The sequence below is a fragment of the Thalassophryne amazonica genome, chromosome 4 (assembly GCF_902500255.1).
Source record: "Thalassophryne amazonica chromosome 4, fThaAma1.1, whole genome shotgun sequence".
Lineage (NCBI taxonomy): Eukaryota > Metazoa > Chordata > Actinopteri > Batrachoidiformes > Batrachoididae > Thalassophryne > Thalassophryne amazonica.
This window is the reverse complement of record NC_047106.1, coordinates 42,363,097-42,379,168: the sequence shown is the minus strand read 5'-3', so window position 1 is coordinate 42,379,168 and position 16,072 is coordinate 42,363,097. Positions and strand designations below refer to the sequence as shown.

Here is a 16,072-nt window from a genome sequence, read left to right as displayed (position 1 = left end):
TATTTAGGGGTTCTGAGCACCCCTAAAAATAGGCTAACTCCGCCCCCGTCTGGGAGCTTTGTGACCCTTGATGAGAGTAAGCGGGTGTAGAAAATGCACATCTTGATCATCATCTGATCTTGGCATGCTAAACCTTTTTTGCAAACGTTAATGTTTATGCTAAAACATATTAAAATTTAAATTCTATACGACCGTTTTCAGAGTTTTAGAGCCAAAATAAAAAAATTAAGAAATAAATAAAAATAAAAACAAGCCAAAAGTAAATTTATTTAACAAAGTTAGCAATTAGCAGTAGCTTCAGCTAAACGTTTTAGTGGTTTATCGGTTTAGCGTTTTCACAGTTAAATCTTCAGTTTGCGGTTATCAAAGCTAATTTTTAGGTAAGATATGCCCACCACTGATAAAAGCTCAAATAAAAAAGGACAAAAGTTAAAACCACTTTTGCTGAATTTTATTCATATATATTTATATATTCATGTGTTTGACTGCCACTTTTAAAAACCGTGACTCATCACATTGTCACATGTACGCATACATAATAGCCTTTTCTCTCTCTTGAAACCTGGTAAATAAACCAACTGAAAACAGCAAGGGGTCATTTTCAGCACCGTTGAATAGTATTCTCCATATTGCATCAGGTTACAAAAATAGATAGTTTTTTAAAACTTTAAACATTCTTTCCGTGTTGTTCAATGGCATGAAACAAGAGAGGAAGAAAAGCCAGATAATGATGCTCATTATTATTATCTACATTATTAACCCTTAGCAAGCCCATACTGGACTCTTCACTCATTCACAACATTTTTTTTAAACATCAGTAGCAGCCACTCGGAAGTTGGGGGGGATCAAAATATAACAAGTTAGAAGATGGATTCTGAAAAACGTAAAGCTAACATTATCCACCGGCTTCCCAGCCACCTTTGGAGAAAGAAAACAGGCGTGAAAACTGGAGTTGCTGTGCAGCGGTAAGGGAAATTAAACCGGGCCGGTGAGCTGTCAGCTCCTTGGAACATCAAAAAGTTGTGATCCGGACACTACGTACAGTTTGTGCACAGTCCAGAGAGTAAGAGATAATAATGGCGCTGATGCTGATAGGGTAAAAAAAACAAAACAAAAAAAAACAAAACAATCGCACACTTAACAGACACTTTTTTTTTCAAAGCACATAAGTCCCCACAAATTAAAAAAAAGGTTTGAGGCAAATGGCAAGATCAAGAATGCAAGCAAGATCAAGAATGCAATAAAAAGCAAAAGGCGCAATTGGGTTGGTTTGCAGTGCATAGAGCGGGACATCTGTGATGGAGGCGGATTCATAGGTTGGTCAGATGGGATTATTGCCCTGTGATGCAGGCGTGCGCACACACACATACACACACACACACACATGCACACAGAACATGTGCATCCAGCTGCAATGAGAAAAAACAGAAACAAAGCAGTACTGGTTGATCAGACTCCTGTAGTTTCCAGTGTGTTGCTCCAGTTTCCAGGTCGGTGTGGCGCAGGCACGCACAGCCAGGTCCATAAATATTTGGACATCGACAGTTAGTGCTATTTTTGTTGCTTACTGCAGCACATCAAATTTCAAAAGAATGAAAGTGTCTGAGCCCACAGTGCAGACCTTCAACTTTGAGGATTCTTAGATTTTAATCAGGTAAATGGTGAAAAAAATTACAGCACTTTTTGTTTCAGTTCCTCCCACTTTTTAATGGTTTACACATAAGTGGAAACACCAAATTATACAATTTGAGCATTGTTTTTTTTTTTTTTTTTTTTTTGAGGACTGCATAGTTTGCTGAGTTTGCGATACAATCCGAGGGTGGGGTGGGGGGTGGGGGTTGCTTTCAGTGATTCAGCTGTTTAATTGGATTCAGGTCAGGTGACTTTGGCCACTACAGAGAAATTTAGTTCTTTGCCGAAAAGCATCTTGGGCAGCTTTCCTGATATGCTGCAGGTCACAGTCTAGTTTCTAGACTTTTGTTTTACTTTAACAAGTCTTTGTTTTTTCTGAGGCCGACCAAAGGGTACATCTTCTGCTTAAACCCTCACTCTTCTCTCATGAAGTCTTCTTGACTGACTTGGACACAGATAACAGTATGTGGACCTTTTGGAGGATATTCTTAATTTGGTCAACTGTTGTGAATTTGTTTTTATCACTTGGGGGAAAACATTTAATCTTCCATCACATTTGCTATATTTGATCTCCTGGGTCTTTTGATTTTCCATGAGCTCACCATAATTGCTCTCTTTCTTTTTAATAATGTACATAATGGGGCCAAAATGATCTCTGATAAATTTGTGTTGGTATTGAAACTATGTGACCACTTGAAATGAGACTGTTTTGTCCCTTGAAATGGGGCTTAAAAACAAACAGTGCTCCAATTCGTACACCATTCAACCAATGTATATAAAAATTCCATAAAATTAAAGTTGAAAATCTGTACTTTGAGTTGAAAACCATTATTTACTTTCAGGAAACAGCTAAAACAACAGTATCTAGTCAATGTCCAGTTAATGAACCTCTCTGTATACATGTGATTCATGTCCAAATACAAGTCCACAACACGCCCTGCCAGCATCGCCAACATTCTTCTTCTTTCCATCCAGTGTGACAGTGAGACCTTCTGTCCTCCAGGAGGCTTCACATCCGTGACGATGAAGCCAGCTCGTAGAATAAGACGTAGGCGTCACTGCTGCGCACTTGGCTGGAGGACATTGGCGTTACTCTTGAAAGACACAGAGAAACAGGAAGATTACAGTTTAGGGGAGACATAATGAAGGCAATCCTCAAGTCATGTGTGGGAGCACGTGCTGGTGCCACGACACTACGGAACCACCTTGGGTTCCATAGTGTGGAACCACCCAGGCAGATAACTGGAAGACAATCCGGACACATCTAATTAGATACACACAAAGACTCTAAACTGTAAAAGTGTGGCTGCTCAACACTGTAATGCTCACGTTTATTATCGTTCTTCTTCTTTATGGTATCCCCGCTCACATTTCCACTAAGTGAATAGCTGAATATTTTCAGGGATTACCTGGTGGTGAACAGATGTAGAAACTAGGTCCTCTACTCACTATTTAAATCAGACTATCTTTTCACATGACAATAAAATTAAGTGTAACGAAAGATCATTTATTGTATAACTTCAAGGTGTCTCATCTTAATGTGAATCAAAGTGTAACGGTCATTTTTCAATGTTTGTTAAATCATTCATAGGTAAAATCGCATGTAAACGAAAGCCAATTTTGTTGCAGTTTATTCAGATCTACGCCATATTTTAAATGGAATATAATCTGCCACAGGCCAAATCTTTCCACCCGGTTTCATGAAATATTATTCATTCATATTAACACATGATGTATAGCAATAAAAAAGTTTCCTAGTTCTGCCACTTTCTGCAGATGCATTCCAGTTTTAATGCTTTTTAACTGTACATTGGGCCTTTTCACCACATTTGGTGAAAATCAAACCAACAAAAGTGAAAGCATAATCCGCTCGGAGGCGGTAATCCATGAATAAATTAATCTTGTGTGAAATTAATGAGGTTTTAATGTGGTACCTGCGGCGTGCTTGCTAACAGTCAGTGTACTGAAGCAGTCCAGTTTGCAGGACACAAAGCTGCAATTTTTACAGTAACAGACCAGTATCCTAAGACACCGTAATCACAAGTGATGTCAGAAACGTACAAGATGTGTAATATATATGAGTCAGTAAGAATGAGAGGGAGATGAGTGGAGTGATGTTGTATGAAGGAGTACAGTGTCACAGGGGATGAAAGCCCACAAGGCAGCAGAGGAGATAAAAGGATGTGAGGAGGATCATCTGCAGCTTCTCATTATTCCAACTTTTAATCCTCTACTTCTGTTACACTTTAGTCCTTTTGGTTGAGTTTCCTTCTTATCTTTTTAACTACAGCAGGCACACGGTAAGTGTGTTCTGGTATAACACACTTTCATATGCAACATGAAAGAATATGCTACTAAAACATAGTTAAAATAGGCAGAAAAATTGCAATTCACAAACTTTAGATGTTGCCATTTTTCTCCAACAATCCTCTACTTGCATGAAAATAAATACAGGTGTGAAACAGATTTTTATTTCTTAATATTTCTTATTTATTTTGTACTTTCTGTACTGTGAACAAACTGTATGATGAATGGAAACTATTGTTTAATTTCAACAGACCATTTAATTATTTATGCACAGCCTGATCACAATCTGATCTTGAAATGCTGAACTTTTTTGGGAGCCTACAAGTTTATGCTTCAGCTTATTAAAATTTCAACTCTTTTGGTCTGTCGTTCAAGAATTTAGAGTCACAAACCAAACTAAAGCTAAATTTATACAACAAAGGTTAGCACCTATTAGTAGCTTTAGCTACATATTTTAGCGATTTAACGGTTTGGTGTTTGTTATCACAGTTAACTTTCAGTTAGCGGATTAGTGGTTATCGATGCTAACCTTTTACGTTACCAGTGCCCACCACTGAACAAATCACGGCTAACACGTGCCTACTGGTGTCAGTAATTGCTTGAAACAATTCATGGCACAAAATCTACATTGAAGATCTTTAATTGTTCAAATTGTCAGATGAATCTCTCCAGCCGTAATCTGCATAGAAAAAAGTCACTGCTTCAACTGTACAGCCACAAAGTGAAGACAATGTTCACTCAGTATTATTTATAGTGCAGCAGATAACTGAAACAATCCTGCAAATGGTGATAGAAGCACCAAATTCGGTACAAATACTCCTTAGACTTTATTGTTGTCCATTCGGCTGCTCCCGTATTGTTTGGGGTCGCCACAGCGGATACAGCCAGATCCACACTGGTATTTGGCACAAGTTTTACGTTGGACGCCCTTCCTGACGCAACTCCAGTGTTACCTGGAGAAACACACACAGCCGCTGGTGTTCCAAAGAGGTCTCCCATCCAAGTACTAACCAGATCCTGCTCTGCTTAGCTTCTGAGATCTGACAGGATCAGGCTGACACAGAACAGACCGAAACTGATTGGCCACTTGAATTTTCAACAGCCAGCCAGGTATGGGTCAATTGAAGAATTACACAAGGTCAAAAATTAAAAGATGCTCCAATCATATTGAAAACTATATCACATTATTTGCCTGATCATAAACATTCCAAAAAGGTATAGTTTGGACTATCTATGACTTATGGAGTTATGAGGTAAAACAGCAACAATGGTGACAAAGATCGATTTCAGAGGCCAAAAGTTAAAGCTGCTCCAATTTTGGTGAAAAGTGGTGCAAATTATTGGTGGAACTAATAGGATTAATAAACGGAATAGTTTTGACTGTGTTGAATGTTTGGTCTGCAAAATAAAGGTCAAACAAGGCTGACGGATTCTGTGACCAGTGATGCCGGTAACTCAGTAGCGCGTTACCAAATTTGACTGCTGTGCCAAATTTGGTGCTTCTATCACCACTTGCAAGATTCTTCTGTAAATATTCTGTTATCTGCTGCACTATTAAGACTCTTCCAGAACTATTTCATGAACATACAGAAGTTTTATTTAAATTCTTTAAAATGAGAGATTCATGTTTGTGTAGGAGGGAGAAGGCAGAGGAAGAGCTCAGGGATCGATTCCGGGTTTAAACTTCTAAAAATTAGTTATTTTAATACTTTGTACCAAATTAACAACTGCTTCAGAAAATGAGGGAAACATGGAATAAACTGCTTCAGAAAGGATTCAGTTTTTCTTCTTGAAAAATGACAGATGTCACTATCATAGTGTCTATGATGGTGACATCTAGAGAAGAGTTTCTGGTTCTGACTCTATAATGGGTGAAGTATTTGAGTATGTTGCAAAACAGATGAATAAACTTCAACCTCTTGACTGCTTCAAACCTACCTGGAGTCATTAAATGTGTACCATTCTCCCGAGTTGGGATTGCGACAGTAGGCTGTGTAGTGACCGCCCATAGTGGTGCCTGAGTGGTTGGACACTGCATATAGGTTGTACACTGCATTCACTACAAAATGGAGAGAAACCAAAGCAAAGGAGACATGAGGACAAACCATGATGATGTTAACGAAAACAAGTGGATCAGGACAGAATAAAAGCAAACTGTCATTTTTGTCTTTTTTTCCAGGCTTCTAGAATGACAACTCTGCGTTTTCCTCGTCACATTTAAACACTGAACTGGATGTTAACACTTACTGCTGTTTTCAGAAGCAAATTCCCGTAGGTCAAGATCTTTTGAAGGAAAATTAACAAAAGTGGACAGTTTGCTGGTTCTTCTTGCTTCAGAAAAGCGTTTCAGGTCTGGATAGGAAGCAGAGTGAAGGATCAACTGTTCTGACTAAGTTGAATGCATGAAACCCAGATGGAATAACAGAATCACTGAGCATAAGATCCATTTAGCTAGTGGCTGGGAATATTATTATTATTATTATTATTATTATTAATTTATTTTTTTTGAATCACGGTGCTTTACAACGACAAGCAGCAGAGGAGTTGGTGGCCACCAGACCTGGGCTTTGGAAAAGAAAGACACTGACAAACAAGCTCAGTTTACAGTACATGTAACTTCAAATCCACCTATATGGTAAATGGACTGCATTTATATAGCGCTTTTCCATCTGCATTAGACACTCAAAGCGCTTTTCAGTTATGCCTCACATTCACCCCGATGTCAGGGTGCTGCCATACAAGGCGCTCACTACACCGGGAGCAATAGGGGATTAAAGGCCTTGCCCAAGGGCCCTTAGTGATTTTCCAGTCAGGCGGGGATTTGAACCCATGATCTTCTGGTCTCAAACCCAACACCTTAACCACTAGACCATCACCTCCCCCCCCACCTTCCCTATATGTTGACAAAGACAGAGAGAGAACAAAGAAGTGTCTGCATCAGCTACAGTAGTGTTCAGAATAATAGTAGTGCTATGTGACTAAAAAGATTAATCCAGGTTTTGAGTATATTTCTTATTGTTACATGGGAAACAAGGTACCAGTAGATTCAGTAGATTCTCACAAATCCAACAAGACCAAGCATTCATGATATGCACACTCTTAAGGCTATAAAATTGGGCTATTAGTAAAAAAAGTAGAAAAGGGGGTGTTCGCAATAATAGTAGTGTGGCATTCAGTTAGTGAGTTCGTCAATTTTGTGGAACAAACAGGTGTGAATCAGGTGTCCCCTATGTAAGGATGAAACCAGCACCTGTTGAACATGCTTTTCTCTTTGAAAGCCTGAGGAAAATGGGACGTTCAAGACATTGTTCAGAAGAACAGCGTAGTTTGATTAAAAAGTTGATTGGACAGGGGAAAACTTATACGCAGGTGCAAAAAATCATAGGCTGTTCATCTACAATGATCTCCAATGCTTTAAAATGGACAAAAAAAAACCAAAAAAAAAACAGAGAAGCATGGAAGCAAACGGAAAACAACCATCAAAATGGACAGAAGAATAACCAGAATGGTAAAGGCTCACCCATTGATCAGCTCCAGGATGATCAAAGACAGTCTGGAGTTACCTGTAAGTGCTGTGACAGTTAGAAGACGCCTGTGTGAAGCTAATTTATTTGCAAGAATCCCCCGCAAAGTCCCTCTGTTAAATAAAAGATGTGAAGAAGAGGTTACAATTGGCCAAAGAACACATCAACTGGCCTAAAGAGAAATGGAGGAATATTTTGTGAACTGATGAGAGTAAAATTGTTCTTTTTGGGTCCAAGGGCTGCAGACAGTTTGTGAGACGACCCCTAAACTCTGAATTCAAGCCACAGTTCACAGTGAAGACAGTGAAGCATGGTGGTGCAAGCATCATGATATGGGCATGTTTCTCCTACTATGGTGTTGGGCCTATATTTCGCATACCAGGTATCATGGATCAGTTTGGATATGTCAAAATACTTGAAGAGGTCATGTTGCCTTATGCTGAAGAGGACATGCCCTTGAAATGGGTGTTTCAACAAGACAATGACCCCAAGCACACTAGTAAACCAGCAAAATCTTGGTTCCAAACCAACAAAATTAACGCCTCGCAGATGTGAAGAAATCATGAAAAACTGTGGTTATACAACTAAATACTACTTTAGTGATTCACAGGATTGCTAAAAAAGCAGTTTGAACATAATAGTTTTGAGTCTGGAGCGTCAACAACAGATGCTACTATTATTGTGAACACCCCCTTTTCTACTTTTTTTTACTAATAGCCCAATTTCATAGCCTTAAAAGTGTGCATATCATGAATGCTTGGTCTTGTTGGATTTGTGAGAATCTACGGAATCTACTGGTACCTTGTTTCCCATGTAACAATAAGAAATATGCTCAAAACCTGGATTAATCTTTTTAGTCACATAGCACTACTATTATTCTGAACACTACTGTATATTGGTCCAAATTCCTTGTTGTGTACACTTGTAACCATCTTATTTCAATCTTCCATTCCAGCTTATTAATTAATCAAAAACCCAGACAGAGCTTTAATTCATTTGAAAGCTTGTCTCTTAGTCTTGTCCATCCAAATTGGAAGTCCCAAAAACCAGTTTTATTTGTTATTATCTATCGTCCACCTGGTCGTTACTGTGAGTTTCTCTGTGAATTTTCAGACCTTTTGTCTGACTTAGTGCTTAGCTCAGATAAGATAACTATAGTGGGCGATTTTAACATCCACACAGATGCTGAGAATGACAGCCTCAACACTGCATTTAATCTATTATTAGACTCTATTGGCTTTGCTCAAAAAGTAAATGAGTCCACCCACCACTTGAATCATATCTTAGATCTTGTTCTGACTTATGGTATGGAAATAGAACACTTAACAGTATTCCCTGAAAACTCCCTTCTGTCTGATCATTTCTTAATAACATTTACATTTACTCTGATGGACTACCCAGCAGTAGGGAATAAGTTTCATTACACTAGAAGTCTTTCAGAAAGCGCTGTAACTAGGTTTAAGGATATGATTCCTTCTTTATGTTCTCTAATGCCATATAACAACACAGTGCAGAGTAGCTACCTAAACTCTGTAAGGGAGATAGAGTATCTCGTCAATAGTTTTACATCCTCATTGAAGACAACTTTGGATGCTGTAGCTCCTCTGAAAAAGAGAGCTTTAAATCAGAAGTGTCTGACTCCGTGGTATAACTCACAAACTCGTAGCTTAAAGCAGATAACCCGTAAGTTGGAGAGGAAATGGCGTCTCACTAATTTAGAAGATCTTCACTTAGCCTGGAAAAAGAGTCTGTTGCTCTATAAAAAAGCCCTCCGTAAAGCTAGGACATCTTTCTACTCATCACTAATTGAAGAAAATAAGAACAACCCCAGGTTTCTTTTCAGCACTGTAGCCAGGCTGACAAAGAGTCAGAGCTCTATTGAGCTGAGTATTCCATTAACTTTAACTAGTAATGACTTCATGACTTTCTTTGCTAACAAAATTTTAACTATTAGAGAAAAAATTACTCATAACCATCCCAAAGACGTATCGTTATCTTTGGCTGCTTTCAGTGATGCCGGTATTTGGTTAGACTCTTTCTCTCCGATTGTTCTGTCTGAGTTATTTTCATTAGTTACTTCATCCAAACCATCAACATGTTTATTAGACCCCATTCCTACCAGGCTGCTCAAGGAAGCCCTACCATTATTTAATGCTTCGATCTTAAATATGATCAATCTATCTTTGTTAGTTGGCTATGTACCACAGGCTTTTAAGGTGGCAGTAATTAAACCATTACTTAAAAAGCCATCACTTGACCCAGCTATCTTAGCTAATTATAGGCCATCTCCAACCTTCCTTTTCTCTCAAAAATTCTTGAAAGGGTAGTTGTAAAACAGCTAACTGATCATCTGCAGAGGAATGGTCTATTTGAAGAGTTTCAGTCAGGTTTTAGAATTCATCATAGTACAGAAACAGCATTAGTGAAGGTTACAAATGATCTTCTTATGGCCTCGGACAGTGGACTCATCTCTGTGCTTGTTCTGTTAGACCTCAGTGCTGCTTTTGATACTGTTGACCATAAAATTTTATTACAGAGATTAGAGCATGCCATAGGTATTAAAGGCACTGCGCTGCGGTGGTTTGAATCATATTTGTCTAATAGATTACAATTTGTTCATGTAAATGGGGAATCTTCTTCACAGACTAAAGTTAATTATGGAGTTCCACAAGGTTCTGTGCTAGGACCAATTTTATTCACTTTATATATGCTTCCCTTAGGCAGTATTATTAGACGGTATTGCTTAAATTTTCATTGTTACGCAGATGATACCCAGCTTTATCTATCCATGAAGCCAGAGGACACACACCAATTAGCTAAACTGCAGGATTGTCTTACAGACATAAAGACATGGATGACCTCTAATTTCCTGCTTTTAAACTCAGATAAAACTGAAGTTATTGTACTTGGCCCCACAAATCTTAGAAACATGGTGTCTAACCAGATCCTTACTCTGGATGGCATTACCCTGACCTCTAGTAATACTGTGAGAAATCTTGGAGTCATTTTTGATCAGGATATGTCATTCAAAGCGCATATTAAACAAATATGTAGGACTGCTTTTTTGCATTTACGCAATATCTCTAAAATCAGAAAGGTCTTGTCTCAGAGTGATGCTGAAAAACTAATTCATGCATTTATTTCCTCTAGGCTGGACTATTGTAATTCATTATTATCAGGTTGTCCTAAAAGTTCCCTAAAAAGCCTTCAGTTAATTCAAAATGCTGCAGCTAGAGTACTGACGGGGACTAGAAGGAGAGAGCATATCTCACCCATATTGGCCTCTCTTCATTGGCTTCCTGTTAATTCTAGAATAGAATTTAAAATTCTTCTTCTTACTTATAAGGTTTTGAATAATCAGGTCCCATCTTATCTTAGTACCATATCACCCCAATAGAGCGCTTCGCTCTCAGACTGCAGGCTTACTTGTAGTTCCTAGGGTTTGTAAGAGTAGAATGGGAGGCAGAGCCTTCAGCTTTCAGGCTCCTCTCCTGTGGAACCAGCTCCCAAGTCAGATCAGGGAGACAGACACCCTCTCTACTTTTAAGATTAGGCTTAAAACTTTCCTTTTTGCTAAAGCTTATAGTTAGGGCTGGATCAGGTGACCCTGAACCATCCCTTAGTTATGCTGCTATAGACGTAGACTGCTGGGGGGTTCCCATGATGCACTGTTTCTTTCTCTTTTTGCTCTGTATGCACCACTCTGCATTTAATCATTAGTGATCGATCTCTGCTCCCCTCCACAGCATGTCTTTTTCCTGGTTCTCTCCCTCAGCCCCAACCAGTCCCAGCAGAAGACTGCCCCTCCCTGAGCCTGGTTCTGCTGGAGGTTTCTTCCTTTTAAAAGGGAGTTTTTCCTTCCCACTGTAGCCAAGTGCTTGCTCACAGGGGGTCGTTTTGACCGTTGGGGTTTTACATAATTATTGTATGGCCTTGCCTTACAATATAAAGCGCCTTGGGGCAACTGTTTGTTGTGATTTGGCGCTATATAAAAAAAAATTGATTGATTGATTGATTTGAGTTGTAGAAAGTAACCCCGTGAAACGAATGGAATGTAACAGCTCATCTCTCTGAATTAGTATATTTTAGTGTGGAAACGCTCTCTCTTACTGACCCTCAGTCACTGCGTACCTCACTGGAACATCTCCCTCGCCTTTGCCATTCGCAGTTAAATTCATGCAGAATCCTTTCTGCAGGCTTGTGTAAAAGTATAAGCATGTTATTTTAGTTTTAGTATGGAACTACTGTTATATGATCCAAAAACAACAGTTTATTTCTGTTATTAGGTTTCTGTGCTGTAACTATCTCACTGGGCCCAGCCACTTCAGGCTCAACTATCTCCCTCATTCTCTTTTTATTTTGTGACTGAATTCAGACAAAACCCTTTCTACAGGCTTGTGTGGAGGTATATGACCATGTTTCTGTGCAGAAACCGACTACCTCATTCATCGACAACCCCACATAACTCTAGCCATCATCGATCCAGCATTTACTGACATCCAGCAGATGGCAGACATGGCTATGGGAAATTACATAAGCAAAACAAAGCCGCTTTTTCAATTGATGTGGTGCATCAAATTCAACCAAATTTAACCAGAACCATTATAATTTGGTACATGGCATTTAGGAATAACTGCTTAGTGCACTGCCAAACATTCATGCAGATACTGACTGAATGCTTAAGCAGCAAACAAATAAGCACTTACTGAATATACATTTGACACCATTATATTACACTTGAGCGCATTAGGCCACTTCATAAAATTTGTGCACTCCACAGGGAAAGGATACGAAGCACTAATATCTTGGGGAACTTTTGTATTGTGAACTTCTTAGTGCATCTTCTTCTGGCTTTACACCTGTAACACGTCTGTGGGGAACCAACACGAACACAGTTAGCAGTGCTTAAGTCTTCATGCAGCGTAAGAACACAAGGCTACTTACTCTATGACCACGAGGGTTCTACATGTTGAAAATGATAAACTTTTAAAAAAATTATGCAAAATGATGGACTTTTAAAATATCTGGAAAGCCCGTCGGAAATGCATGTTAGAAAATTTGGATAGAAAATAATAGGATTTTTCATTTTAGCTCGGTGAAAATAAGTTGAATTTTTGAAAAAGCTGAGTGTGAAAATAAAATGAAAAATACAATTAGATTTGTTAAAGCAGATGCAATGTGTTTAGTGGCACTGACAGGAAAAGCTGTAAGCGTCTAACACCATGTCACCATCACCCTCCTCCATGTGGCTGTCGTTCTGCACACTTACAGGCTTTTCGTCCCCATCGAGGACATCTTCTTTGGTGAAGAACCGCATACAGTCCATAAGACTCACCTCACCGTAGCCCTTCTGAGTGCAAACACCAACGCATTCACATTAGCATACATGCAAGCAATCACACAGAACCACAGACACACAACAGTACAGAGACAAGAAGGAAGACAATAATAATAAAAAAGTAGTTAAGAGCTGTGAGCACAAACTTTTTTGCCTCCCCCAAAACTAAAAATTCTAATCATTGGTCCAGCTGTGATTACGCTGACATGCACGTGTGTGTCTTTCTGTCTGTGTGTTTCTAACCTTGGCGATCGGTAAAGAGAGATCCCAGAAGGGGTCAAACACAGTGGAGCAGAAACCACAGTAGCTGCAGGTCAGAGAACTCTTCAGCTGACCTACAAACAGGTCTAATATGGAATAAAGAGAAAGAGGGGAAAAAGAATGAAGTGATGCAAGAAAAACATGATGCATCACCGATTTAAATAAAAAATACTGTAATTTTTTTTTTTTAACTAAAGCTTGATTTTCTTCTTTTAGGGTCGGGGGTGTGGAGCTGGTGGTAACAAATGATATTTTCTTGTCACCTGCCTCTCTTTACCTTGTCAAGCTACAACCCCTGGCAAAAATTATGGAATCACTGGCCTCGGATGATGTTCATTCAGTTGTTTAATTTTGTAGAAAAAAAGCAGATCACAGACATGACACAAAACTAAAGTCATTTCAAATGGCAACTTTCTGGCTTTAAGAAACACTATAAGAAATCAAGAAAAAAGATTGTGACAGTCAGTAACGGTTACTTTTTTAGACCAAGCAGAGGAAAAAAATATGGAATCACTCAATTCTGAGGAATAAATTATGGAATCACCCTGTAAATTTTCATCCCCCAAACTAACACCTGCATCAAATCAGATCTGCTCATTGACATTGACCCTATGCCATGACATTGACCCTATGTGTCTTTTTGCAAGGAATGTTTTCACAGTTTTTGCTCTATGGCAAGATGCATTATCATCTTGAAAAATGATTTCATCATCCCCAAACATCCTTTCAATTGTCCAAAATATCAACGTAAACTTGTGCATTTATTGATGATGTAATGACAGCCATCTCCCCAGTGCCTTTACCTGACATGCAGCCCCATATCATCAATGACTGTGGAAATTTACATGTTCTCTTCAGGCAGTCATCTTTATAAATCTCATTGGAACGGCACCAAACAAAAGTTCCAGCATCATCACCTTGCCCAATGCAGATTCGAGCTTCATCACTGAATATGACTTTCATCCAGTCATCCACAGTCCACGATTGCGTTTCCTTAGCCCATTGTAACCTTGTTTTTTTTTCTGTTTAGGTGTTAATGATGGCTTTTGTTTAGCTTTTCTGTATGTAAATCCCATTTCCTTTAGGCGGTTTCTTACAGTTCGGTCACAGACGTTGACTCCAGTTTCCTCCCATTCGTTCCTCATTTGTTTTGTTGTGCATTTTTCGATTTTTGAGACTTATTGCTTTAAGTTTTCTGTCTTGACGCTTTGATGTCTTCCTTGGTCTACCAGTATGTTTGCCTTTAACAACCTTCCCATGTTGTTTGTATTTGGTCCAGAGTTTAGACACAGCTGACTGTGAACAACCAACATCTTTTGCAACATTGCGTGATGATTTACCCTCTTTTAAGAGTTTGATAATCCTCTCCTTTGTTTCAATTGACATCTCGTGTTGGAGCCATGATTCATGTCAGTCCACTTGGTGCAACAGCTCTCCAAGGTGTGATCACTCCTTTTTAGATGCAGACTAACGAGCAGATCTGATATGATGCAGGTGTTAGTTTTGGGGATGAAAATTTACAGGGTGATTCCATAATTTTTTCCTCAGAATTGAGTGATTCCATATTTTTTTCTTCTGCTTGGTCTAAAAAAGTAACCGTTACTGACTGCCACAATCTTTTTTTTCTTGATTTCTTATAGTGTTTCTTAAAGCCAGAAAGTTGCCATTTGAAATTACTTTAGTTTTGTGTCATGTCTGTGATCTGCTTTTTTTTCTACAAAATTAAACAACTGAATGAACATCCTCCGAGGCCGGTGATTCCATAATTTTTGCCAGGGGTTGTATAACAGACGTGTGATGTATCAGTACTGTTTGAGACGCATTCAAAAAATAATGGAAAACTGCTAAAGGATAGTCTTACTAAACAAACACAAGCAAGCAGCGCTGGATTGTAAGCTATATGGGCATACGTTCAATCACACATCTGTATAGAAGAGAGGTGCCCAAATTGTTTTCTTTCGAAACCACAATTATAATTGGGACAGAAAGCTACAGACTAAAAGTAAGTGCTGATATGTGAATTGCATACATACAACTACATTACAGTTAAACATATTTTATGTATCATTTAAAAAAGGAAGGTTCTAAATCTGAGATAAAATTTCAAAATAATAAATACAGTACTCTTTACAGAGGCTGTGCACTGTGAACCCACCATGTGAGGCTCTTTCATTATTGAATTTTTACCCAAGGTCATCAAATATGGCCATCGGTATTGTGAAGGCTTTGCGTCCATCCGTCTGTCTCTCTGTGTTCAGCATAAGTCCAGTCCTATTACTGCCAGTCTTCAAATTCACAGGGAACATTCTTGGGACACAGACCTTGGACAAGTTCAGAGATGGCTAACCTTGACCTATATAAAGAGGTTAAAAAGTCCCATTCTGTTCCATTTATTTGAGGGGCGGAAATGACAGCTAATCGGAGTAGAGTGGCACTGTGACGTCAGTGGCTGGTCTAGCTAAATGCAAACTTAGTTTTGTTTGTGTATAAATATAACTTCTTTGTCATATATTATGTTAAAGCTAGCAAGAAATAAACACTTCTAAAAATTAAAATGCTGTTTTTGTAACCTGATAACACCTCTGGAGTCATTTACAAGACATTTTGCGGATGTCAGCGTGCACACTAACTCAAAGCTAACTTTTGCTTTGTAAAAAGCTGATGTATGCGCACACGCACACCCTCCTGCAGACCCTGTTTAAACGTAAATATTGCTTATGATTGACTGATTGATGAAGGGGCTTTATTGAACATGTAGAAATTGTACGCAAGAGCTTAATAATTAATATAAATAACAATAAATGTGTGTGTGTGAGTGTGTGCGTATATATATATATCTATATATATCTATATATATATATATATATATATATATATATATATATATATATATATATATATATATATATATCTATATATATATATACGCACACATGATAGATATGAAACCACCACCTGACCACACTTTACTTTGAAATCAACACAAACACGTGATCTGAAGTTCCTGGTC

General features: G+C 38.5%; 1 protein-coding gene across 7 annotated transcripts in view; it reads right to left on the bottom strand.

The window, feature by feature from the left end:
* Positions 1-436: 436 nt before the first annotated feature.
* The window catches only part of usp2a (ubiquitin specific peptidase 2a), a 148,387-nt gene continuing 132,751 nt past the window's right edge, over positions 437-16,072 (bottom strand). For 4 of the 7 annotated variants that reach the window (XM_034167764.1, XM_034167766.1, XM_034167765.1 and 1 more), the window contains 6 exons: positions 13,045-13,148; positions 12,733-12,813; positions 12,255-12,333; positions 6,187-6,291; positions 5,878-5,998; positions 437-2,726 (listed from right to left, as the gene is read on the bottom strand). In XM_034167764.1, the coding sequence (XP_034023655.1) occupies positions 2,642-2,726; positions 5,878-5,998; positions 6,187-6,291; positions 12,255-12,333; positions 12,733-12,813; positions 13,045-13,148 (575 nt within the window). In that variant the 3' untranslated portion in view covers positions 437-2,641. The remainder of the gene's footprint in view (positions 2,727-5,877; positions 5,999-6,186; positions 6,292-12,254; positions 12,334-12,732; positions 12,814-13,044; positions 13,149-16,072) is intronic. The other 3 variants (XM_034167768.1, XM_034167770.1, XM_034167767.1) reach the window with 2 other exon arrangements.